At 50.2% G+C, this 24,073-nt stretch overlaps 2 protein-coding genes across 18 annotated transcripts in view; one reads left to right on the forward strand and one right to left on the reverse strand.

The window, feature by feature from the left end:
* Nucleotides 1–9,038: 9,038 nt before the first annotated feature.
* On the reverse strand, nucleotides 9,039–15,855 carry Stoml1 (stomatin like 1). Of its 5 annotated transcripts, none has more exons than XM_003462194.5 (7): nucleotides 15,649–15,854; nucleotides 14,314–14,420; nucleotides 12,927–13,076; nucleotides 12,254–12,457; nucleotides 10,582–10,777; nucleotides 10,047–10,283; nucleotides 9,039–9,747 (listed from the first exon to the last, which is right to left on the reverse strand). In XM_003462194.5, the coding sequence occupies exons 1-7, from the start codon at nucleotides 15,779–15,781 to the stop codon at nucleotides 9,554–9,556; spliced, it is 1,221 nt and encodes a 406-aa protein (XP_003462242.2). In that variant the 5' UTR covers nucleotides 15,782–15,854; the 3' UTR covers nucleotides 9,039–9,553. The 5 variants fall into 5 exon arrangements, with proteins under 5 accessions (XP_003462242.2, XP_005000134.2, XP_063099552.1 ...); XM_005000077.4 differs by having other exon boundaries at nucleotides 9,039–9,750; XM_063243482.1 differs by lacking the exon at nucleotides 12,254–12,457 and having other exon boundaries at nucleotides 9,039–9,750; nucleotides 15,649–15,855.
* Nucleotides 15,856–17,918: 2,063 nt separating this feature from the next.
* Pml (PML nuclear body scaffold) overlaps nucleotides 17,919–24,073 on the forward strand; it is a 35,812-nt gene continuing 29,657 nt past the window's right edge. For 6 of the 13 annotated variants that reach the window (XM_013141668.3, XM_023560656.2, XM_063243527.1 and 3 more), the window contains exons 1-2: nucleotides 17,919–18,166; nucleotides 20,568–21,031. In XM_013141668.3, coding sequence (XP_012997122.2) covers nucleotides 18,032–18,166; nucleotides 20,568–21,031 — 599 coding nt within the window. In that variant the 5' untranslated portion in view covers nucleotides 17,919–18,031. The remainder of the gene's footprint in view (nucleotides 18,167–20,567; nucleotides 21,032–24,073) is intronic. The other 7 variants (XM_005000082.4, XM_063243526.1, XM_013141657.3 and 4 more) reach the window with 3 other exon arrangements.

A 24,073-nucleotide genomic window follows, 5' to 3' on the forward strand; every position in this document is an offset into this window, starting at 1 on the left:
TGCGGCACCTCTGAGGCTGTTTCCTGGCAGCAGGATGGGGGTGCTGTCCTGCCCACCTCCCCCAGTGCTCCCCTTGCCTCATGCTTCCTGGCAGCAGAGAGAGGGCTCTGGGACCCGATGTCCCAGCCCAGGCGGCAGGGTGGGGTTGGACACAGCTGCAGCCCCTCCTGCTTCCTCTCACTGAGGCTGCTCAGATTGGGCTCTTCTTGGCATGAGCAGATGTCACAGCCTGCCTCTCTCCACCAGGCGGGTGGAGACCAAGCAGGGCAGCTGTGACCTGTGGTCCCCAGTCACTGTTCTGCCACCCCCACCAGCCATGGGTGCGCCATGCCCTTGCCTTTCAAGGGGCACCCAGGAAAGAGCAGGGGGAAGATGAGACAAGGCCATCTGATTCTAGACCATCAGAAGGACTGAGTGGAAACACAGCATCCCCAAATTCTAGGTTTGAGAGCCAAGGTCCACAGTGGGAGCACCTGTGTATCAGGCTGCTCCCACAACTATCCCCAGTGTTCCAGGGAAAAGAATGTGGGAACCAGATCTCTGAACCCTCAGCTATAGCCATCATGCTGGCTGCAGTTTTCTGGGGAGATCTAGTGGGAGGTGGAGAAGCCAGGTCATGTTAGAAGAAGCGGGGAGACACACACACACCAGGAGGCTCCTAGGTCCTGGGCTCCCATGTACACATGAACCTCTCAGTCAAGAGCTTAGGTCCCAGGGGTGTTGGATGTCCCCAAGCCTGCTTTCAGGGGTAGATACACCTGCCCCATCCACGGAAGTCCACCTGTGGGGAAAGCGTGGCAAGGCTCACGTCAGAGAGATGCCATGGCAAAGGTGTGGCAGGGCTGGCCCTGTGTGCCATCTGGTGCTGGCAAAGGACTGAGATCCTTTCCTAGCTGCATGGCCAGGGATGAAGGGCTGGCAGGCGTGCCCACAATGCCATGCAAACAAGGCCTCCAAAGTGGAGCCCTATAGGGAGGGCCAGGGCCCAACTCCTCCCTTTGTGTCTCCCTCACATTGGGGTTTCTGCCTGCTCCCCTGGCACCCGCACCAGGCCCCAGGCATGGCTCGCTCTGGCGCCTGCCCCATGGTCCAGCTGGCATCAGCTGGGGCTCCCCCTGTGCTTCCAGAGGGAGGTTGGCATCACCTGCCCTGTGCCTTGGTGGGGCCAAGCTCCCAGCCTCTGCCTGGTACCTCCTCCCTGTCGTGGCCTAGGCAAGCAAGACCAAGGCTCCACGGATGCCCACCCACCACTTCTGAGTCCTGCCCCCTGCACTGCCAGCTGCCTGGCAGCCCCCTCCAGGGCAGCACTGGGTGCACACAGCCCCCGTGTGGATTAGAAAGTGGTCACTCACCTCCCCACAGCCCAGGCTGAGTCAGGCAGGCGGTGCCCATGGGCAGGCCTGCTCGGGGTTGGCACCAGCTGATCAGGGGCCCAGAAGGCACTGCCTACATCCCATCAAGTTCCCAGGGGCCTGAGCATGAGGGTCAGGACAGCAGCCAGAGCCCAGGTCCCCAGGAAGCTTGCCACATGTGCCCCACAGGGAGCTTTAACAAACTCTGCTCTTGGAAAGCAGGGGAGCAGGGCTGAGTCTGGAACCTGGGCACCCTGGTTATGCCAGGCAGCTTTGCTTCAAAAAACCTTTCCAAATTCACTCTGGAGGTGCATGCCTGCCATCCCAGCATTCTCAGAGTCTGAAGCAGGAGGATCACAAGTTCAAGCCCAGCCTGGGTAATTTAGCTATGCAGCAAGACCCTGTCTCAAAATAAAAAATAAAAAAAGGGGTAGGGATATAGCACAGTTCAAAGGCACTGGGTTCCCAAGGCCAGCAAGTACAGTCCTGTGCCAGGTACAGTCCCGGATCCCTGCCAGGGCAGAGCTGGGAGCCGAGTTGAGGTGTGTTTTTTGTGGTCCCAAGTGCCCCTCTGGAAACAGAGATAAAGCCATGTGCAGAGCCTTGCAAAAGATCGCAGAGAGGTCATGGCACAGATCGCTGCTGCCAGCTGCCACGATTTGCTGGAACATCCTGTCAGCTCGGCCATCCAATATTTCTCTTCCTCTAAAGGGAAGGTCTTTAATTATTCTAGCTCTTTTTTTTTTTTTTTTTGTCTTTGTCATTTTTATCGGTACCAGGGATCGAACTCAAGACCGCCTGCTTACAAGGCAGGTGCTTATGTTGCTGAGCTAAATCCCCAGCCCCAAATTATTCTAGGTCTTTAAAAAATATTTTTTAAATACTTTACTTTCTCTGTTCATCTCTCCTGCAAGGATGAATAACATCTGATGAAGAAAATCAAGTCCAGGGGCAAGCAGGCAGTTGTGAGTTCGATCCCCGGTACCGATAAAAACGAAAAAGACAAAAAAAAAAAAAAAAAAAAAAAATCAAGTCCATTTAGCAGGGTGTTTAACATGTGCCTATAGTCTGAGCTACACAGGAGGCTGAGGCAGGAGGGTCCATCCTGGGCAACTTAGCCACACTCCCCTCTTAAAATCTGTGGACCCTGCAGTACCCTGACTAGGAATACTCAGGTCAGCTAAGGGAAGGAGGCATTGCCCTCTACCAGTTCCCTGCATCCTGAGAGAACATATTGTACTACATGCAAGCCCATCAGGAGGAGCCGGACACATCTCCCGGATTCTCTCAGGTGACATCAGAGACTCATTTCTGATTCCCAGGTCCTTGTCTTTTTTACCTTTTCAGTATGACTCAGGCAGATTTAGGGAAAAAAAATTTTTTTTTGGTCTTTTTGTAGTTGAGGTTGGTCTCAAACTCACTTTGTAACCCAGGCTGGCCTCAAATTCACTAGTATCCTCCTGCCTCAGTCTCCCGAGCGCTGAGATTACAGGTGTGCACTACCACAGGTGTCCTACTTAGGAAATTTTACATACAGTAAAATTCACCCTTTTTAAACTCAGGTTGATGAGTTTTGACAAATATATGCACAAATCCATAAATCTATAAATACTCCACCGTCGAGATGCAGAAACTCCCACCACGCTTTCCAGGTCTCCTGGTCTACACCCAGCAACCGCTCAGCTGCTTCCTGTTCACCTTCCACCTTCTCCAGCAACTCATATCAACGCAACCATTTAGGATGTAGCCTTCAGGATCTGGCTTCTCTCACTTAACAGCACAGCTTTATTAATTTAAATTTTTACTGTTTAGCAGGCCCATAATCCCACTAACTCAGGAGACTGAGGCAGGAGAATCACAAATTTGAGGGCATTCTCAACAATTTAAATAAAAAGTGAAAAGGACTTAGATGTGTAGCTCTGTGATAATTTGCCCCTCAGCTCTATCCCTGGTATCACAAAAATAATTATTTTTTAAATTGTAAGTTGAAAAAAATATAGCCATACATATTTATGAGGTATGAAATTAGGTTATTTATGAATATGTTATGGAATAATTAAATTAACTTAATTAACCCCAAATATCATTTTGTAGCCAGAACATTTGAAATTTATTATCTTATAATTCTACAAATGTATGTTACATTGTTATGGTATAAGTAATAAAGGTAAATAATGTAAATAATTTACATTATTATTTATTTGAAGTATACATTATTATTTATAATTTTTATTTTATCATAGTCACTATGATGGGCAATATATCTTAAACAATATGGATTCCTGTTTGACATAATGCTTTCGAGATGCATTTGCATTGTTATATATTCAGTTGCTGTATACCTACCTGTTCCTTTATTATTGTTAAGTAATATTCCATTGCATAGACATACCACAATTTGTTTTTCTGTTTGCCAGCAGATGAATATTTGGATTGTTTCCAGTTCTGGGTGACTATGGAAAAAAACTGCTGTAAACATTGACTCTTTGTGTGACCAGACATGTTTTCATTTTTCTCAGGTGTACTGAGTCACGTGATGAGCATAGGTTTAACAGTATGAAAAATTGCCAGTGTTTTCCAAAATGGCTGTTGTCCCACAGGCGTGGCTGCATGCTGTCTCCACACTCCACGGCCCTTAATAGTTATTGGCTGCTATCTCACAGTGGCTTTAATTTTCACTTCCCCAAGGACTAATAATGTGGACTTTCTGTTATGTGATTATCAGCCACTGTCCTCTTCAGGGCAGTCTCTACTCAAATCCTTTTGCTGATTTTTCTTTTTGTTTTTGGGATAGGGCCTCACTGTGTAGTCCAAGCTGGTCTCAGACTCACAGTGATCCCCCTGCTTTAGCCTCCTGAGTGCAGGTATTACAGGTATGCACCACCATGCCTGGTGTTGTGTGCCTTATTATTCAGTGGGAAGTGTTCCTTGTCTCTTCTGGTGAAGTCTTTTATCAATTATGTATTTTGCAAATATTTTCCCCACTCTGTGATCTATCTTTTCGTTTTCTTATTTTTTCTTGGCACCAGGGATTGAACTCATGACCTCACACTTGCCAGGCAGGTGCCACTGAGCTAAATCCCAGCCCTGTTGTGACCTTTTTAAGAGCAGAAGCTTTCAACTTTGGTGAGAGCCCATCTGTCAGTGTTTATTTTCTTTTCTAGAATGTGCCTTCTAGCCTAAGATTTTTTTTTTCTTTTTTTTGATACAGGGTCTTACTGTATAGTTCAGGTTGGCCTTGAACTCCTGTGATCCTCCTGCCTCAGCCTCCTAAATGCTGGGATTACAGGCATATATCACCACATCCAGCCCTAATCTAAGAAATCTTTATCTAAACAAAGTAACCAAGATTTTTTTCCTAAACACTGCTTTAAATTGTATCCCCCAAATTTTGATGCATTGTCTTTTTATTTTCACTGACTTAAAATATTTCTAATTATTCTGCTTTCTCCTCTTGAGTCCTAGGTTACTTAAAAAGTATGTTGTTGGATTTGCAGATAGTTGGGGATTCTCCAGATGTCTTTCTGCTTATTGATTTATAGTTTAATTTCATTAGCAGGTTAGAACACACTTTGTATGATTCCAATTATTTTTAATTTGTTAAGAATTGATTTATGGGCTGGAATATGGTCTGTGCTGGCCAAGTGCCCCGAGCCCCAGTGCTGCTGCAGTGGGGTGGGCGCCTATAAAAAGTTGACTGGATGAAGCTGGTTAATGGTGATATTTAAGTTGACCATAAATAGACTGATTCTCTGTGTGCTCGTGCTGTGTAATAAAAGAGTGGATTTGTATTTTCTTCCTTTAGTTTTTTTGTTTCTTTTACACAGTGTAACACAGGCTGGTCTCAAAATTGAGGTGATACTCCTGCCTCAGCCTCCTGGGATGATCAAAGGGGCTCTTCCTTTTGTTCTGCATTCTGAGTTGTCTGTGTGCTGAGCCTCTGTTCCCATCATACCCGCTGGGAGCTGAGAAACGAAACTGAATCTTTTACACCATTTACATGGTTGTGGTTGGTATTAATCTTCTTATTCTTCCTGTAAATTTGTCCCCTTTTTAAAAACTCTATATCTACCGTGAGTTTCAGCCAGACACATTGGCACACACCTGTAATGCCAGCTACTCAGAAGGCTGAGGCAAGAAGATAGTCAGTTTCCAAGCCAGCCTGGAGCAAATTAGTTAGACCCTGTCTCAAAACAATAAAAAGCACCGGGGATGTAGCGCCATGGTCGAGTGTCCCTAGGTCCAATTCCCAGTACTGAAAGATACTAATAAACAATTTTAAAATGCAGCGATCAACAGTGGCGCCAGGGCCTGCAGTTCTCAGGGCTCTCGCTCGCCCCCTGGTGGAGAAATCTGCAATGTGACAGACTGTTGGGCTTCAGGTCGCAGGCTGAAGCTGTGTAGTTCAAGCGCTCAACGGTGTGAGGCCCAGCGCCCGGCTGAGGATCAGGTGGCATTTGAAGCCAGTTCTCCTCCTATAGTGACACCGCCAGCTTGCGTCGGCCACCACCAAGGGGTTCTCCTGTCCCTGAGTCTTTCTCCTGCACATCCCATGAACAGTGTGGAAGAGAGCTCTCTTCCTTTCTTAGTTCTTTCCTCCTTTTAAATTCGTTCTCACTGACTTTGAGAACTTTCAATCCCCCTGCCTCAGCCTCCTGAGTACCTGAGAGGAGAGGTGCTAAAATGGGACCCCATGTCTTCTGGACTAAGGTAGTCCCTGAGGGTCAGCCCAGTCAGTGCCCAACTTTCTTCGGGGCCTAAATAAGAGTTGAAATCTAAGAAAGTCTCCACTCCAAAGTGTAAGAACTGCAGAATGATCCAAGTTAGCGAGCGCTTCATCAACTGCCTCTAAAGGGCACTGACTGTTAGTGTACGCCATCACAGTAATTCACCGTCAGTTTATTAAATACAGTGTCTATGATCATTTTCTTACTTGAAGAGTTTGTGCATCAGATGATTTTAAATTCTGCAGGCACATAAGGGTACAAGTGGCTCTGGAGGCCATGGTGCACACCTGTAGCCCCTGGGGAGGCTGAGGCATAAAGACTGTGAGTTTGAGCCCAACACAGGCAAGTGGGAGACACAGGGACCCGTTTCAAAAATCAAAAAAATACAAAAAAGGGCTGGGGATGTAGCACGGTGCCGAGGACCTGGGTTCAACTCCCCAGTATAGGAGAGAGAAAAAAGAATGCTGAGAGCCGGTGGGTAATTACACCACAAATGCACAACTTTTGGCAGGGTGATCCCCAAGGAAACCTTGCAAGATTTACTTTACACTGTTTTATAATATTGTTATATTTAGTGTAGGAACGTTGGACATTTTAACGCTTAGCAAAATGTGCAGAGGGACCCCGGAAAGCTACAACTGAAAGGGAATACTTGTTATAGCCGAGGGCCCGCCACAAGGTGGCGCGGCGAGCTTAGGCCGCGAAGCTCCAGGTTCGCACGACCCAGCTGAGTGGCAAACTTGGCCTCTGTGGCAGGGTCGCAGTAGGGCCCAGAGCCTGCGGGCAGCACAGGTCCCTCGCGGCCTCGTTCCTCTGTCCCCAACCCCACGGCTAGTGTGGGGTGCAGTCTGGATCAGAGGGCGCCCGCCACTCTTCCTCCTGTCCTTTCCTACCTGCTACCTCCCTCTCTTTCCCTGGCCTGTTTCATTAGTCTTTCCTTGGTCACCAACCTCCTTCTCTCCCTCTTCCCCTCTCCCCCTCCTCCTATCTGTCCTTCCCCTCTCTTTCTCAGCTAATCTAAGATTTCTGGCAGTGGAACCCTGGGCCTCAGCCTCACACACCTTTCAAGCCAGGCATGGTGGCTCATGCCTGTAATCCCAGCACTCAGGAGGCTGAGGCAGGAGGATCACTGTGAGTTCAAGGTCAGCCTGGGTTAAACAACAGCTTGAGGGCAGCCTGAACTGCTGAGACCCTGTCTCCAAAATAAAAAACCAAACCAAAACAAAAAAGAAGCTTCCCTTTCATGGTCATTTTGACTTTGATGAAAGCCTATGCCTTACAGGTGTGTCAGGCCCAGTGGATATGGTGGGTGAGGACCCCTCAGAACGCTTTTATGTGACTTTCTGTTGGATGGCGCTGGGAAGCAGCATTCACTGTATCTTTTCATACCTGGTAAAGACAACTCACAAAATAGCACTTCCAGACCCGCTTCAGAAAGCGGTGAAAGTGGTACGATGTGTTCAAAGTGAGAATTTTGGGGGAAATTGATGGCAGTGTCTTTCATTGTAATAAATTTTATTTAAACAGTGTGTATTTCGATCTCTGTAGTTTCCTTATGTAACAGTGTGCTTTTAAATAACAGAAACCGTCTGGGAGAAAAGCTGAGAGCCGAACCCATGGCAGAGAAAGCAGCCATGAGGGGAAGGTCGTCACATGTGCTGGAGCTGAGTGGGCGAGGGGCGCTTTTCATAGAATGCCTTTTAATCTGTCGAACAACGTGGGGATGTATGAACTACTCAAAGTATACTTACTTCAAAATAATGCACTGCATATTAACACACTAATTTGCATTAATTACCCTCTACTAGATTCTGAGGAAAATACTGGAAGCGGCTCATTCAGTATAGGGACATATTTGGCACACAATGATGGTTACTTCTGCCCCCTTCCCACAAAGTCCCTGCACACAACACTGTCACCTCAGAGGTACCAGCCTGCCTGATCTGCCTGTGCCTGGGCAGGGACTTTCCCTCTGCCCTCCAGGAAGCTGTCCCTGATTGACAGGGGCCCATACTCTCCTTTGGGGCCTGCAAGAGCTCTCTATCCTCCCTCCCTGTGCAGCGTGGGGCATAGCAGCGACACACCTCAATCTCCCCTGGCACAGGCATAAGTTTCACTTTCCCCTAAAAGCTCTGCTGATTATTTCACACCTGCAAAGGTCTGGGAGTTTCTGTTTCCCTAGGGGTGAGCTCATCGTGGGGGAGGGAGCCCAGCACAGGCTCTGAGAGAGGTCCTGGGCTCCCAGGGTAGCGGCCTTGGAAGGCAGCTGTGGTGACCAAGCCCCAGGGCTTGCAACCCACAGGAACAGACTGGTGGCAGGGCACTCAGGCAGGGACATCTCTGCGAGGCCTCAGGGTGGCCATGTGGTGAGTGGACCAAGGAGAGGCCTAGAAAAGGCTCCCAGGAAGCACAGAGGCTAGGGCCCGAGGGAGGCCCAGAACACAGCAGCAGGGACTACACTGGGCTCCAGGGAGGTGGCCCAAGCCAGGTGAGGACCTAGAGGAACAGGCAGGGACTAGTGCTGGCGAGGACAGCGAGGGAACTAGAATGGGCCTGGGGGACAGGCCTGAGTCACTGGGCTGCTGTGCCTCCCCGGAGGACTGGCTGTCATGTGTGGTTCTGTTTTCTCCTGCCAGGGCTTCCCCTTCCTGAGAGCCAAGGGTCCTCGGGTGAATATGCTGGCACATCATGTCCCAATTTCCTGACAAACCCCCACCCAAATATTAGAGGGACAGAGCCAGGAGTGGATATGTGTGTCTACAACCGCAACACTCAGGAGGCTGAGGCAGGAAGGGGACTGAGAATTCAAAGCCAGCTGGGGCTACATAGTGAGATCTTGTCTCAAAAAAAAGCCAAAAAGGGAAGAGAAACAGAAAGAACCATGCCCACGCCTTTGTGGGGCCTGGCTGCGTAGACACTAAGCCCATCCCACACCCACAGTCACAGTCCACGCCCCACATTCTGTGCCCCACTGAGTGCCATGTTTATTGGTCACAGGGGTGGAACCCGGAAGCAGCATGAACATCAGCGCCCCTGTGCGGTTCTGGGCCCCAGGTCAGACACGAAGCGCAGAACAGGCGGAGGCAGCCCTGCTGTCGTGTGTCCACAATGGCCAGGCTGGAATGCTGCAGGGCGGGGAGCTGACCTCAGGGGGCAGCAAATTCTTCCTGGGACTCTGCCCTCCCCAGCCTCTCTGGTCCCTGATCACACACTTGGATCCACAAAGCCTCAGTCCTTCGTGCAGGTCCAGACCCAGGCCAGGTGGCATCAAGATGTTCCAAGATGGGCACTTGGCAGGAGGGAGGGCGGGACAGAGCCTGCCTAGGGGCCACCACAGAGGCAATGTGCTGGATGGCCTCTCCCACTTCCGCCAGGAGCTCCAGGCTGGCCCTCCACTGTCCATCCTCGTTGCAGGATGGAGCCTCCTCCTCCATAAAGCCTGAAGGCTGGGTGATAAGTGGCTCTTGTTGGCTGCTACTTCAGGGCCTGGAGCACGGCCTCCAGCTTCATGGCCACAGCCAGGTCACCCTTCACCTGTAGCCGCCCGCTCATGTAGGCACCCAGGGGCCGCAGCTCCCTGCACAGAAGGGCCTGCAGGTCGGCCTCAGCCATCTCCACCACCACGTCCGGCATGCGGTCAGGTGTCCCTCGACCTACCCTGCCTTGCCCTGCTGGGAAGGAAATCAGCTTCAGTGGGGATGGCAACAAAGGAGGGGAGATGCACAGAGGGCCCACAGAGAGGAAGAGGACACACAAGGCTCAGCACACACCAGGCACAGAGGAGGCTGCCACATGCAAAGGCTTGTGGGCTGGGTGCCCACAGGGCAGAGCTGCGCTGCCTATGGCAGGGATGCATTTGAGCCACCGCCTGTCATAGATTCACCCTGAAGTACTGCAGTCTAAACCCTGGGGCGGGGGGCAGAAGCGAGCGGGGTGGGGGGTGGGGGCAGGACAGGCACAGCAGCACCTGTAGTGAGGTCCAGGAAGTAGGTGCTCTGGGTGCCTCCAGGTAGGATGATGTTGAACTGGTAACAGGCGCCAACCTGGCTGACTAGGACCTCGGATAGGAAGGGCTGCAGGGCCGTCAGCAGCCCCTCGGCCACGGGTTGCATCGGACTGGGCCCGGTCCAGGCCTCAGTGTGGATAGCTGACTGCTCAACCTCCCTTACCATCTCCAAGGTATCCACCGGGGTGGCAGCCAATGCTGGCAAGGACATGGGAAGGTAAGTGGGATGCCAAGGGCAGGCTCATGGTGACCACTGTCACTTCAGACCTCTGTTCAATGTCCTCTTCTAAGCTCTCCCCCACCACTATGTCCAGCCTAAACCCCAAATCCTGTCTCTAAGGCACCCTTACTCTTTCCAGTGACCCTCCTAGAGTGCTGCCTGCCCTAAAGAGGCTGCAAGGAACCTGCCCTTGCCCACATACCCAGACTTGTACACTGCACAGAGGTGCTCAGTTACAGGGCTGGCAAGCATGGTCGCCCTCTTCCTGCAGCTCACCTGGCCTTGGAGGCAGTGCACCTCCTGCCATCGAGTTCGTGCCTCTGCCCAGCAGGTGCAGTGTCAGCTGCTGCAGGGTGCTGTCCAGGCTGGGCCCAGCTGGGCTGTCGTGGGGTGGCTGTAGCACAGCCTCTACTGCCAACTCCACTCGGTCCACCTCCAGCCCCCAGGCCCTGGTCACCTCGTTGATTTCCAGCTGAGGACAGTGGGGAATTTAATCTTGAGACACCACATCTGCCCCAGAGAAGCTGCTACCCTGGGATGTATCAGTGCATTAGAGCTGAGACGGGAGGGGGGCCACACAGGCAGGGGGACAGGGACCTTAAAGGAAATGGGAACAGCATATGTAAAGCCCGGGCCAGAGAACCTGGAATGTTCAGGAATCAACTCCATTTTGTTGAGCCTACAGTGTGGGCTGGGACAGTGGGGACAGCTGACAGGTCCAACACAGCCTCTTCCTGCTCAGGGGTTTATTCTGGGCAGTGAAGAACTGCAGTCGGGGTCGGGGGTACACAGAGCAGACCCGCTTTTAGGAAAGAAATCTGTTGGCTGCTGTGTGGGGACTGGATGCAGTGGGATGACCAAGGGTAACAGTGTCCCAAACTGCAGACCAGACAGGAAGAAGATCTGGTGGAAGGTATGAGCTGGGGTGAAGGCGACAGACCCTGAGGCAAGGGACAGAGAAGGAGCAGAGCCAAATGCTGCCACCAAGTGAAGGGTATGCAGGACTTAAGACAAAGGTCACCATGACCTGAGCCCAGAGCCTGGGGATGTCTGGACCCAGGGTGGGAGGGGAGAACGGCAGCCTCCAGCAGGAAGTGGGGTGGGGGGAGCCAGAGAGAGTATGGCTGAGGGAAGAAGGGATGTGGGGAGCAGGGCTGAATGCAGGAAGGAGAGGAAACAGAGAGATGGAGAAAGGGGGCCCTGGAGAGGTGTATCCCCAGCACTGCTTGGCCAGCAGACGTGCTGGGGCAGGGGGGTCCTCTGCAGCAGGAAGACAGGCCCAGTCCAGTCCACTCGTGTGTGAGTGGCTGGAGGGTTTGCACGCCTGAGCTGAAAGGTGTGGAAGCCAAGTGAGAATGGGAGATGCAGGCCTGCGCTGGGGCTGGCAGGAGGGCGCTGCCGTCCTAAGCTTCAGTTGCAGCCTTGAGCACCGACCAACCCCTTCGATGGACAGGCCACCATGTGTGCACCCATTTCTACCCCTGCTGGCGGCAAACAGGAAGTCAGGTAAACTCCAGGCACTTTTTCACATACACGGAGAAGTCAGGGAAGGGAGCCCAGTGTCCTCGTGGACCTTCCCAGCAGTGACTGGGCGGGGGGCTCTGCCTGTTCCCCACACCCACCTAGCACGGAACACACAGGATCTCAGAAGTCCCGGGTTGTCATAGCAACAGTAGCAGCAGCCAAGGGTGAAACCTCAGAGTCAGAGTCCTGAGCATTTCCCCAGGCACTTCCCCTGCTTAGGGATATCTGGCCCATGGTGGCTGTATGGCCACCTTAATGCATAGCACCCTTTGGACCCCTAGTTTTTTGAGCCTAGCTACCCTCTAGGGACACGTGGTCAACTGACACCTGCAGCCATCTGGCTCTTGCTCAAAGTAACCAGGCAAGGCAGGGAAGCCAGGCCTGGCGCCAGCAGCCAAGCTCTCCCCCAGGAGGAGCTGCCTACCAGGAGCTGCTCACTAATCTTGGGCTTCTCCATCTGGATCTCCCGTAGTGACCTCCGGAGCAAGGCCTTGGTCATGGCGTTCTGGGCTGTCATGCGCGTGGCCATGTTCAGCTCCTTCACAGTCATCACCGACAGCACCGGGTCCCAGATGCGGAACTGGACATCGGCCCCGACAGACAGGACAGCCCCGTCCTTGGAGGCCAGCTGGTGGGGCAGCCAGGAGAGAAGGTGCTCAGGGCCTAGGGCTGCAGGGACCTCAGCGTGACCCACCTGCCTGACTCTGAGCTCCTCACAGGCCAAATGGCATCCCCAGGGACATGTGGTCAGGGATATGGAACAAGGGTACTCTCCCAGGCGCCACCTCAACTTCCCAGTCTCTTTTATCCCACTGCCCCAGACAGCTACCGGTAGACCAACTAGTATTCACAGTACACTCAGCACAAACTCTACTCTCTCCACCCAGGGAGGCAGCCAAGAAGCCTTTCACACACACATGGACTAGAGATTGAACTCAGGGCCTTCGTGCCAAGCTATAGCCCAACCCTTTGAGGCTAGGTCTTGCAAAGTTGCTTAGCTGACCAGGCTGGGTTCCAACTTGAGATCCTCCTGCCTCAGCCTCCCAGAGCACTGGTATTATGAGTGTACACCACTACATCAGGCTAAAGCCCCTCACCTTGCAAGGAGGGATGTTGAAGGCTCGTGTTCTCAGATCTACTCTCTGAAAGGAGTCAATGAAGGGCAAGAGCAGAACCATACCAGGCCCCTGTGGGTTGCGGATGCGGCCCAGACGGAACACGATCATCCGTTCATAGGTGGGTACAATCTGTCCAGGTAGCAAAGAGAAAGGCTAGAAGTGGTTGGCCTAGGCTGGCCAGTGACATTTGCCCAGGTCCCTCCTTCCCCTCCGCCTTGGTCACAATCCAGTATCCTTAGCTGTTTCTAGATGAGAAAACCGACTCAGAAGAGGTGCCCAGGAATCGCACAGCCCCTGCAGGAAAAGGGCATGATTTGAATGCAGTCTGAATGACTCCAAAGTCCACTGCATTGATGTTGCCCCATGAAAACTTCACCTCTAGTGGCAGCTAGCCATGACTCCTACCCATCTCCCTGTGAATTCCTAGAGGAAGAGGCTGGGAAGATCTTACAGTACCTGAGCAAAGGTTCTGCCACTGCAGATTCTTAGAGCCCTGCGACATGAGCCCTGTTCATTCCAAAGGGCAAAGTGACTTGCCCAAGCTCACACAGTGTGTCTCCATGGCATTTTAGAACTAGTTCCCAGGACAATCCAAGGACTCCTTTCCAGACCATCCCAACCAGAGGCTTTCTAAAGCAACAGGTGCCTAGGGATCTTGGAAGGGTAAAGCCTGCCTGGAGCCTACGGTTAGCTACAATGCTGAACAGCAGCTCTACCAGCCATTCTTTCCCTGCCTGCACCACTTTTGTTGAAAGCAAGCTCTGACTTCCTACTGCACATGATCTTCCTGATTTCTAACTTGGCCTAACACAAAGGGAGGATGATTGGACAGGATATCTGTGACTACATCCCAAGACTCGGGAGTCTGGGAAGACTTGTTTCTATTCCTTCCTGGCTCCCAGAATGACTCCGGGTAAATATGGGTTTCAGTAACTTTATCTGAAAAGTGGGACTTTGGGATGGTGACTGGCTCAAGCGGACACTATCCTCATCAATGGATGAGTCCCAGCTTGTACCCTGGCCCAGCCCCTTCCCTTCTCTGACTCTTGCCTTGTTTCCTGGCTGCCATGAGGTGAGCAGCTTTCCTTCCCCAGGCCCTTCTTCCATGATGTTCCTGCCTTGGTGTGAGCTGACCATGGACTGAACCCTCTGAAATGGAGTCAAAATAATCCTTTTCTCTTTCAGATTGTCTCTGACAAGTATTTTGTCCCAGCAACAGAAAAGCTCACAGGTGGCACCTCCCCTGCCCATTTCAGAGAAATATAATAATATTTAGGGCAAAGTACAGAATATGGGGAATTGATGCATCAATTCCAGAGACTTCATTGTGGCCTGACCATGCTGGGCCTGAACCAGCCAGCCTTACCTTTAGGGCAAACCAGCCAGAAATGGGGAAGGTGAGCAGCAGCAGCAAGAATCCCAAGAAGCTGATGATGCCATGGCAGAGACAGGAGGACCAGCTCTGGGGCACATCTGGGGGCAAGACAGCAGAGGAGTCATGGCTCTGGTGGAGGCTGGCAGAACAGCTGCAAGCATAGTAAGCACCCATCAACCACCTTCCCCTTCTTTCCATTTAGCTCTCAGTTTAGCTCCTTGCCTATTAGGCCCGGATCTCTGGAAAGGTGGACATCAGGGATGGTTCTATCCTCCCTCCAGCAAAACTGATCTGTCTAAAGCACAACCACCTTCACAAAGGGCTTGTTCTCTGCTAGGGGACAGCCCCTGAATCTGAGAATCCATTTCCCAGCCTGCTCTCCTCATTGAGCAGAGTCAAGGCCTCGTCTTCTATTTGCCTACACATGCTTGGCACAGAGCAGGATGTACCTGGACATCCATAAACACATGCTGCAGTCAACTGAATACTGCTGGAATAACACACTCCCTCCTCCACCAACAGCACCAGACACGTGCTTTCGAGGGTTTCTTATGGAGATGATGCCTCCGTCTACAGCACACACCATTAATTTGCCTATTAATAGGAGTGAAACACAGGGCTAAGATTTCCTTTTCTAGTCCTCATTCCGTTTTATGCCTGAAGAATCACTAAAGTTTATATTTCAATTCAAGCAGCTGGGGGTGAGACCTAAGAATTTAAGTCTCATTCAGGCCAAAGAGAGATCCAAGAGCCCAGGATTGAAGTTGACAGAGCCCCAGAATTAGGCCTGGGCTTATTCTCTGCTCCTCTTCTCCTCTTAGTCTTGAACATGCAGCAGACAAGAGCCTGTGTTTCATCTTTTGGAAATCCCAGGCCCCAGGGCACTGGGACTCTGCTTCTTGCCTGGCTGAATCCTTAGACAGGGTAGTCATCCGTGCAGGGAGGGCCCAAATCCTCCTGGGTCAGGCTGCGACGTGTGGGATCTGGCCTGAGCCAAAGGAGCTGCAGGAGGCTTTGGGGCAAGACAGGACCGGGACAGGCACAAGCGGCAGCCTTTCTGCTCTTTGCATCTTCATTAGCCACCAGGGAGGCAGCCGTCAGGTACCGGTGACCTCCTCTGCCTAGACCTGCTTAAGGAAACTAAGGGTCTCTGCTCTGCCAGAGAAACATGCTGGGATGAGATTCGGGGAGATGAGGACCCCGCGAGATCTGGGGCTGTCGGACCTTATCCACACCGCACATCTCATCTCTCGGATGCCCAAGAGGCAGAGACTGGGCCTGGGAGTACCGCAGTCCCCCGGGCCCGCCTTGCTGGGGGCCACTCACCGGCCCCTGGCCCCACGCTACCCCGCTCCGGGGATAGACAGCCCTTCTGCGCGCCCAGAAAGCCTAAGCTCGACTGCTGGAAGCGGTCAAAATCGCCCAGCGGCAGCGCCCGATACCCGGCCCGGTCCAGCATGGTTGCTATGGGAGCCACACCCAGCGCATGCGCAGCGCCAGAACCCCGCAGCTTCCACCCCGCCGTTTCCGGGTTCACCCGCGGCCGCAGGATGGAGGGAGAGCAGGAAGTCGGCGGGATCGGACCCACTTCCCACAGCGCCCCCTGAGCCTGGAGGACCGAAGTGTGGGCGTGGGGGAAAGGTCTGAGTTCTGGGGAGCTTGCAGGGGTCACTGCCCCCTCGTTCCTACTTTCACCTTAGAAAGTGAGGGACTGGTGGGCTTCCCAAGAGGCTGTCAGTAGCCACATCTCCAGGATCAAGGGAGTGAGATTATCAGCACCCCTTCTCCAGACTCACACGCTGGATTAAGGTTTCTCCGGGGCTTGTAGCCGGCAGAGAACTCCTTGTGCCCCTCCACAGCGCAGCAAGCAAGGCTGTCACGGGGCAGAGTGCAGTAGCTATTCGTTGTGTCATATATCGTCAGCTCACCGTGGAGACGGTGGAACAGAAAGGCTTGCATTTAGGCAGAGGGATCGCTCAGGGAGCCCACCCAGAGCTCTGAGGGCAGCTCCTCCGACATCACACACAGCAAACATTTTACCCACCAGGATGTTACTGGGGCCGGCTTTCTTTCAACTTAAGCAAAAAAACTAATAAAGCTTTCCCAGTTCCAAATCCTCAGTCCCCTCAGCTCCACCCTCCATCCTCATCACAGCGCATTTGTTTTTGTTTGTTGGTTTGGGTTTTTTGGTTTGTTTTTTGAGACAAAGTCTCACTGTGTAGTTCAGGCTGGCCTTCAACTCGCTATATAGCTTAAGCTGGCCTGGAACTCACAGAGATTCACCTGCCTGGGCCTCCCAAGTAGTAGAATTACAGGTATGAGCTACCATGCCTGACTTTTTTTTTGTTTGTTTGTTTTGTTTCTTTTGAGATAAGATCTTGCTCTATATTCCAAGCTGGCCTCAAATTCACAGGTATCCTACTGTTTCAGCCTCCTGAGTGCTGAGATTATGGATGTGCACCACCACACCTGGCTCATAGCCCATTTCTAGATCTCTCATGCAGATGGCTGCCCTCAGGTTTGAGTTTTCCTGGTCCAGTGGATTGATTTCCTGTCAGGAGGTGCTGGCCAGGTCGGCAGGATGGCATGCTCCCCAGACCTCTCAGGTCCCTGGATGTTGGATCTCATTCCAGCCTCATGTGCAAGGATCTGTCACCACCCTTTTTCAGTTTGTCCTCCTTGGAACAGAACACAGAATGGGCACATAAACCAGCACAGCAGTAGTGATGGTTTGAAGTTTGAAGCCAGGGATTCTCACCCGATAAGGCTGTCTATAGGTGGGGTTTAGCCTGTATTTCAGGAACCAAGTCCTAACTTGCTGTGTTTTTACCCTCTTCGCACTGCTGTCCTGCTCCCCCTCCCTGCCCCCACCCTGCCTGTTCGCCTCCCTTCCTGACTCCCACTCAACCTATCATCCTGTGCCCTCGTCTCAAGTGACTGTCCTCCCAGTGTCTGCCTCAGGTTCTTTTGCATCCTACATCCAACCTACTAGGCTAGGTCCCCTGTCCCTAGGCTGTCAGAGTCACTGTCCAAACATGCAGAGCTGATCCTGTGGTTCCCCATCTCCAAACCCCTTACTAACTCTGTCACCTCCATAATGGGTCCAAACTCCTTAGCACAATCCTACCTTGGAATATTTGTGAGTCACCTCTTCAGTCTGAAAATAGCCTAAACCCTCCCCAAACAGGCTGTCCCATTGCAAACTCCTTTTGTACATGCCGGTCTCTCCTTTCTAAGTGACTCCCACCGCAGAATCTCTGGTGCATTCTTACTGCTCCCACAAATCCCAGCTGAGGGGTCTCGTTTGCAGCCATTCCCAAAACTGCATGAAAATCTCCCTTTGGGGATCAGCTCTTCCACTAGATCAGGTTCCTTGAAAGCTGTGTGTGGTTTGTCTCTGTGTCTGGCCCCAGCTAGGGTGGACTCAAGCTGTTTGGGGCTTCTTCTACAAAGGCAGCTCAGCTCTTCTTTCCACGATGTGACATCCTCTGTAAACCCACCGTTTCTACCTCCAGGCCTGCCCTGCCGTTTCACTTCCTCTCAGGAGGCGGGCCCTGAGCAGGCACCTCCCTTCTGGACAGCTCCGCCCTGCTAGTTCCTACTCTTCCTCCCACCCTGCGAATCTAAGCAGAGAATCGAAACTGAGCTGATCTCGGTGCAGCTGGAAACTGCGCTGACTTCCGTGCAGCGGGAACCTGCGCTGGGCTCCATGCAGCAGGAACCCGCAGTAACCGGATCTCCAGGCCTCCAGCAGGACCCTGGCCCACCCAGCCCACCCACCATGCCGTCCCCGGAGGCCCTCTCTGAAAGGCATCAGGCCAGCCCCAGCCACAGTCCAGCAGAGGTACTAATGGGTCTGGGGACAGGGGGTTAGGTGTGATTGGTGTGCTGTGGCGGGAGAGTTGGGTAGAGGCACACATCGTGGAGAATGTGGCGAAGCACCTTAAAGTGACACTCAGCAAGAAGGCCACACACACGGGATCCTGACCCTCCTGGCTAGAAGAGTGGCAGAGCCAGTAGGACATAGCAGACGGGGTCCATAACTGGCCACACACAGTCCTTTGGGCAGATGGAACAGCCCCCCCCAACTTGCCTTCTAACCCCAGCCCCCCCCCCCACGGGCCCACATTTTAGAGGGAATGAATGTGGCATCCCACCCCACAGCCTGGAGCAAGGGGCAGAGCTCAAGCATGACCAAACCAGAACTCCCAAGTTCCCAAACCGGAAATGGAGACCTGTGAACCGGACCGGAGATGTACTTGGACAAAGGCCTCCACACAACTTCCTGGCTTCTGCCAGGCCTTCTATTGAAACCCCTTCGGGCCACTGTGCACCCCATAGGGCTTGTTAGGTAGCCCTCGTGGAAAACCTGCCTTAGCCTCAGGCACCCCCTTCCCATCCCAGTAGGAGACACTTAGCTCCTCTTTGTTTTGTTTTTGCTCCCTTTTGTAAAGGCACGAGTCACACGGTGTGGCTATATTTTTGATTATTAGCACTGAGAATAATATTACTATTAAATGCTAATTAGCATTAACAGCAGTGGCAGTCACCAGGCACTGTAGTGAGCACATTTTGGGGACTTCCTCCTGTATGACGGTGAAGCACACAAACCGACGACTGTTACTATGCTAACCGTGTCTAAGTGTGCAATTCAGTGGCATTAAGTCCAGTCACATTTGTGTGTAAACGTGACAGCATCTATTTCCAGTACTTTTTTCAACACCCTGAAAATGTTGCCCCTTTAGCACCTCATTTCCTGATCATCTTTTATTTTCTTTTTCTGTGTGTGAACCTGGTTATTTCATATAAATGGCATCTGTGATAACTCGGACCCTGGTATAAAATCCAAGGAAGCAAGAAATTAAAATTTGGGAAGCAAAAAGGCTTTATTTCCAGGCCTGGTGACACAGCCTCCAGGAACCAATTTGGAGACTGAGCACCTGACAGCTAAAAGTAAATCCAGAAACAGCTGCTGGTCACACAATGTAAGGAGGGGGCTGGGGGTGTGGTGCAAGATCAGGTAAGGGTTGTGCTAACAAGCAAGTCTCCCTGCGTACAAGCAAGTTTAGATAAGAAGAAATCTTGTTTTTCTTAGCAAAGAATATGGAAGTCTAACAACAATTAACAACCTTAGTTACCTTACTTTAGCACCACAACTGTTATTTTGTGGAGGGCAACAATGGTTAACATATCAATTAGGTAAGATTTTACAATTCTTTACAGAGGAGAGCATTGATTAACATATCAATCCTTTACCCAAAGGGAAAAGGAACACACAGGTATTGCTATGATACAAACGAAGCTATTTTTGTGAAGAATAGTACAATCTAATGCAATTAACACAATTTGGATGGGCTACCAGGTAGGGAAGGGGGTTGTCGGGAGCTATTACCTCAGGCCTTTGTTTTATGGCCTTTCGGGAAGTTAAAACTTAACCTAGTTAGATGTGAAGGGGGAAAGGGAGGGAAAGCAGCAGGTGGTGCTTATACAGAACAGAACCCACCTTACGATAGTTAGGGGGCCTTAGTTATAACATCATCCTATGGTTATTATTTATGATTTAGTCCACTTAGCATGCAGTCTTGAAGTCTAGTTGCATGTATCAAAATTTCTACCCTTTCGAAGGCTGAATAATGACCCACTCTCTGTGGAGACCAAAATCTGGCTACCTCCTCCTCTGCTGGGGACACACTAGTTGGTTCTTTTTGGCTGTGGTGATTAGTGCTGCTACCTGCAGGAGGGTACATTAGACTACAAATGTCTGTGTCTTTGTTTGCAGTTCTGCGGGGTATTACAGCTAATGCTGCCACATCAGCATTAGAAAATCCCAATAGAAGTATCTGGGGTTTTCAGTGCTCTTGGCTATTTTATCTGCAAGGAGTCTCTGAGTCATGTGCTAGCTCTCTGTTCAACCTTTTGAGCTCCTCCTTGACTGTTCAGCATTGTACATGAAGTTGGTAGTTACTGATCTATTTTCACACCCAGCTCCTTGACAGCAGGTGTGTATCCTGTACACTCTTATCTCTCAAGGTGCTGGTCTGAGATTGATACTAAGGAAGTAGATGCTGAACTAACTGAGCAGTGGAGGTGGGACGTCCTGAGCAGATGATTGTTGAGCCAGGATTTTGCATATCTGCCTATGCCCGGGTGTCAGGTTCCACTCCAGCCCTGGCTAACGGGCAGTGCCAAGGGCAGAGACTGCTGGAACTTCTCTGGGCCTTACCTCCCCCTCTCTGAACCCTCAGGAAGCCGAAGAGGAGGAGTTCCAGTTCCTGAACTGCCAGAACTGCCAGACCCAAGCCAAGTGCCCCAAGCTGCTCCCTTGCCTGCACTCGCTGTGCTCTGCATGTGTAGAGGGCCCAGGTCTGCAGTGTCCGATCTGCCAGGAGCCCCAGCCGGCAGGCTCCGTGCCTGTCCTGGACAACGTGTTCTTCGAGAGCCTGCAGCGGCGCCTGACGCTGTACCAGCAGATCATGGACGCGCAGGCCGCCTGCACGCGCTGCAGGGAGCTGGCCGACTTCTGGTGCTTCGAGTGCGAGCAGCTGTTGTGTGCCAAGTGCTTCGAGGCACACCAGTGGTTCCTTAAGCATGAGGCACGGCCGCTGGCCGAGCTCCGCCAGCACTCGGCACACGAGTTCCTGGACGGCACGCGCAAGTCCAACAACATCTTCTGCTCCAACCCCAACCACCGCACTCCCACACAGACAAGGTCAGTGGGTCCCCAGGGTGGAGTGCGCAATCCCGAGACAGGGACAGATGGGGAGAGCAGAGACGCAGAGAGGCGCTGGCCTCTGAGGTGCTACATGTGGCCTAGCATCCACGGACCTACAGCTTGCATATTAGGGACCTCAATCGAAGAGGGCTGTCTCCGGTGCGAGTGGATTCCAGTTGGAATCTCCAATGCCACCTGTAGTATGTAATTCTGCAGAAACAGCCTTGCCCAATAATTTCTTTAGGGCACAATTTTTAGTGGTACCATTGTGAGGTAGATGGGTATAAAAATTGTACATTCTGAGCAGCGCATAGTGGTGCATGTATGCTATCCCAGCGCTCAGGAGGCTGAGGCAGGAGGATGGCTGGCAGTTTGAAGCCAGCAATATGGTGAGCTCAAGGCCAGCCTGAACCAAATAATGAGATCTTGTCTCAAAAACAGACATTGTACATTTTGACACATGTCACCAAACACCTTTAGGAAAGTCTTAATTGTTTAATTTTCTGTAAACGCCAATAGGGACTTTTCAGTCAGACTAGATTCTTTTTTGTTGTTGTTTTCACTTTTTTTTCTTTTTCTTTTTCATCGGTACCAGGGATCGAACTCACGACTACACACTTGCAAGGCAGGCGCTTATGCCGCTGAGCTAAATCCGCAGCCCCAGTCAGACTGGATTCTAAGGATCCCTTTCTAAGGCTGGATTCTAGGATTAGATGGAGCTAGATAGTTTCTGTCTGAAAAGTCTAAATGACTTCTGGGAATATCTATGTGACAAGAAAAAAGGAAAAATCAAGCTGACTTATTTTTATTAAACAGGTTTTAATTCCATTTTTTAAATAGAGAATGCATTTTATAGTTCACAAAGTTCACACAAAGAGCGAGGTCTCCTGTCCACTGCCGTCTGATTCCCTCCCCTCCCCTCTCCCTCCTCAGCAGCCATCGTTACTCGGAGTATTTCTTTTCAGAAACATGACACAGAGAGAATGGATGGCCTCCGAAGGTCTTGCTTCCCTTTTAACCAGGAAGAGAGAGCACATGAGTGAACTTCCCACCACTGGGAAATAGTTAACCCTCTCCAGAGGCTTCTCAGCGCTTCCTTGAAATTAAGAGTTCTTGGCCTGTTTGACTCTCAACTTTCTATGCTTACCTCTTTTTTTGTTGTTTTTATTTTAAAAGAGAAAAAAACAGTAAAAACAAAGATACAGGATTTCTTTCTTTCTTTTTTTTTTTTTTTCTTTTTCGTTTTTATCAGTACCAGGGATTGAAAAGATACAGGATTTCAAAAAGAAGATCCCAAGATATAAGCATGTATAATTGATCAAACAATATAAGCACAAATCATTTTTTTCCAATGAACTAATAAGAGATATTGGTAGTATAATTAGCTTAGCTATTATATATATATATATATATATATATTTGCTTTCTTCTGTTATCTTTTCACTCATCTCAGTTTTTCTTTACTTTTGTGCTGTTTCTTTCTTCCCAATATATATTGTAGATTTTGGATCTTATTTACTTTTTCAGTTTCTTGCACTAGGGAGACAATATGATGTTGACACATGTGGGTCTGATTTATTTCACTTATGAGTATGGATTCTAGTTTCATCCATTTATCTATAAAAGCCTCAAGTGTATCCTTCTTTACAGCTGAGTAGTACTCCATTATAGAAGAATGTGTCTTTAACCTATTCCTCTGTTGATGGGCTTTTGGGTTGTTTCCAAGACTTAGCTACTACAAATTGTACTGCTATACACATGGGTGCACATGTGTCACTGTGGTATGATGTTTTTAATTCACCTGGGAAAATACCCAGAAGGGGAATAGCTGGGTGGAATGGGACCTCTAATCCTAGTTTTTTTGAGGACTCTCCACAATGGTTATATCAGCCTATACTCTCACCAACAATGGAGAAAGGCTCCTTTTCCCCCATAACTCCACCAGCATTGTTACTGGTTGATTTTTTGATGATGGCCATTCTTTCTGGGTAAGATGGAATCTCAATATTGGTTTAGTTTGTGTTTCTCAAATGACCAATGATGTTGAACATTTTTTCATATATTTAATTTGCCATTTGTATTTCTTCATTTGAGAAATGTGTATTCATCTCTGATGCCCATTTTTGGATTGGGTCTTTGAATCTGGGGGAGTCTTGAGTTTTTTCAAATCTTCATTGTTCTAGATAGAAGTCCTTTGTCTGAGGTACAGTTGGCAACAGAAGAGCTCTAGAATAGCAAAGGCAATCCTGGGCAACAAAGACAAGGCAGGAGGTATCGCAATCCCTGACTTGAAATTATATTACAAAGCTACCATGATAAAACTGGCATGGTACTGGCAAAACAAGACAAAACAAAAAAACAGGCCTGAGGGCCAATGGAAAAGATTAGAAGAAGTAGACACAACTATAAACATTTAGTCACCTTAGCTTTTTTTTTTTTTTAATTGAGAATCAAACTCAGGACCTTGACTTGCCAGGCAGGCACCATGGCACTGAGCTATACCCCTGGCCCCACCTTATCTTTGACAAAGGGGCCAAACACATTCACTGGAAGAAAGATAGTCTCTTTAATAAATGGTGCTGGGAAAACTGACTCTGCACATGCAAAGACTAAAACTAGACCCATGTCTATCACCATGCACTAAAGTCAAAATAGATCAAAGATCTAAATATAAAACAGAAACACTAAGTCTACTGGAAGAGAAAGTAGATAGAAATCTTGAAGACACAGGGGTAGGCAGACACCTCATAAACAAAAACCAAACTTCCTGGGAAATACTTCACAGAATCAACAGCAGGAATCTCATCTTATTAAAAAGTTTTTGCAAAAGAAATCAACAGTGTGCTTACCTCTTAAGCTTCCTTCTCCACAACCAGAATGATTTTTCAGAATCCTCAACTGCTTAGACTATTGGTTTATTTACATTTCTCTGTTGTTAAAGATGAGTGGCTTCTTAGTCTGCTTATTGTTGTTTATTGGCTATTGTTAGTGTTTTTCCCTGTGAGAAGTGCTTCTTTGAACCCTTGGTTGGGATTCCTC

This window comes from Cavia porcellus, unplaced genomic scaffold, assembly GCF_034190915.1.
Source record: "Cavia porcellus strain 051 isolate PalLab524CR breed Dunkin Hartley unplaced genomic scaffold, mCavPor4.1 scaffold_38, whole genome shotgun sequence".
NCBI lineage: Eukaryota > Metazoa > Chordata > Mammalia > Rodentia > Caviidae > Cavia > Cavia porcellus.

What these genes read in the sequence shown, in the direction of transcription:
- Stoml1 (XM_005000077.4), bottom strand. Translation starts at nt 15,781, where the DNA reads ATGCTGGACCGGGCCGGGTATCGGGCGCTGCCGCTGGGCGATTTTGAC. An exon ending in TAGCGTGGGGCCAGGGGCCG is followed by an intron (nt 14,421 to 15,648) that starts GTGAGTGGCCCC and finishes TCTTGCCCCCAG; the next exon opens with ATGTGCCCCAGAGCTGGTCC. An exon ending in CTGGCTGGTTTGCCCTAAAG is followed by an intron (nt 13,077 to 14,313) that starts GTAAGGCTGGCT and finishes CTACCTGGACAG; the next exon opens with ATTGTACCCACCTATGAACG.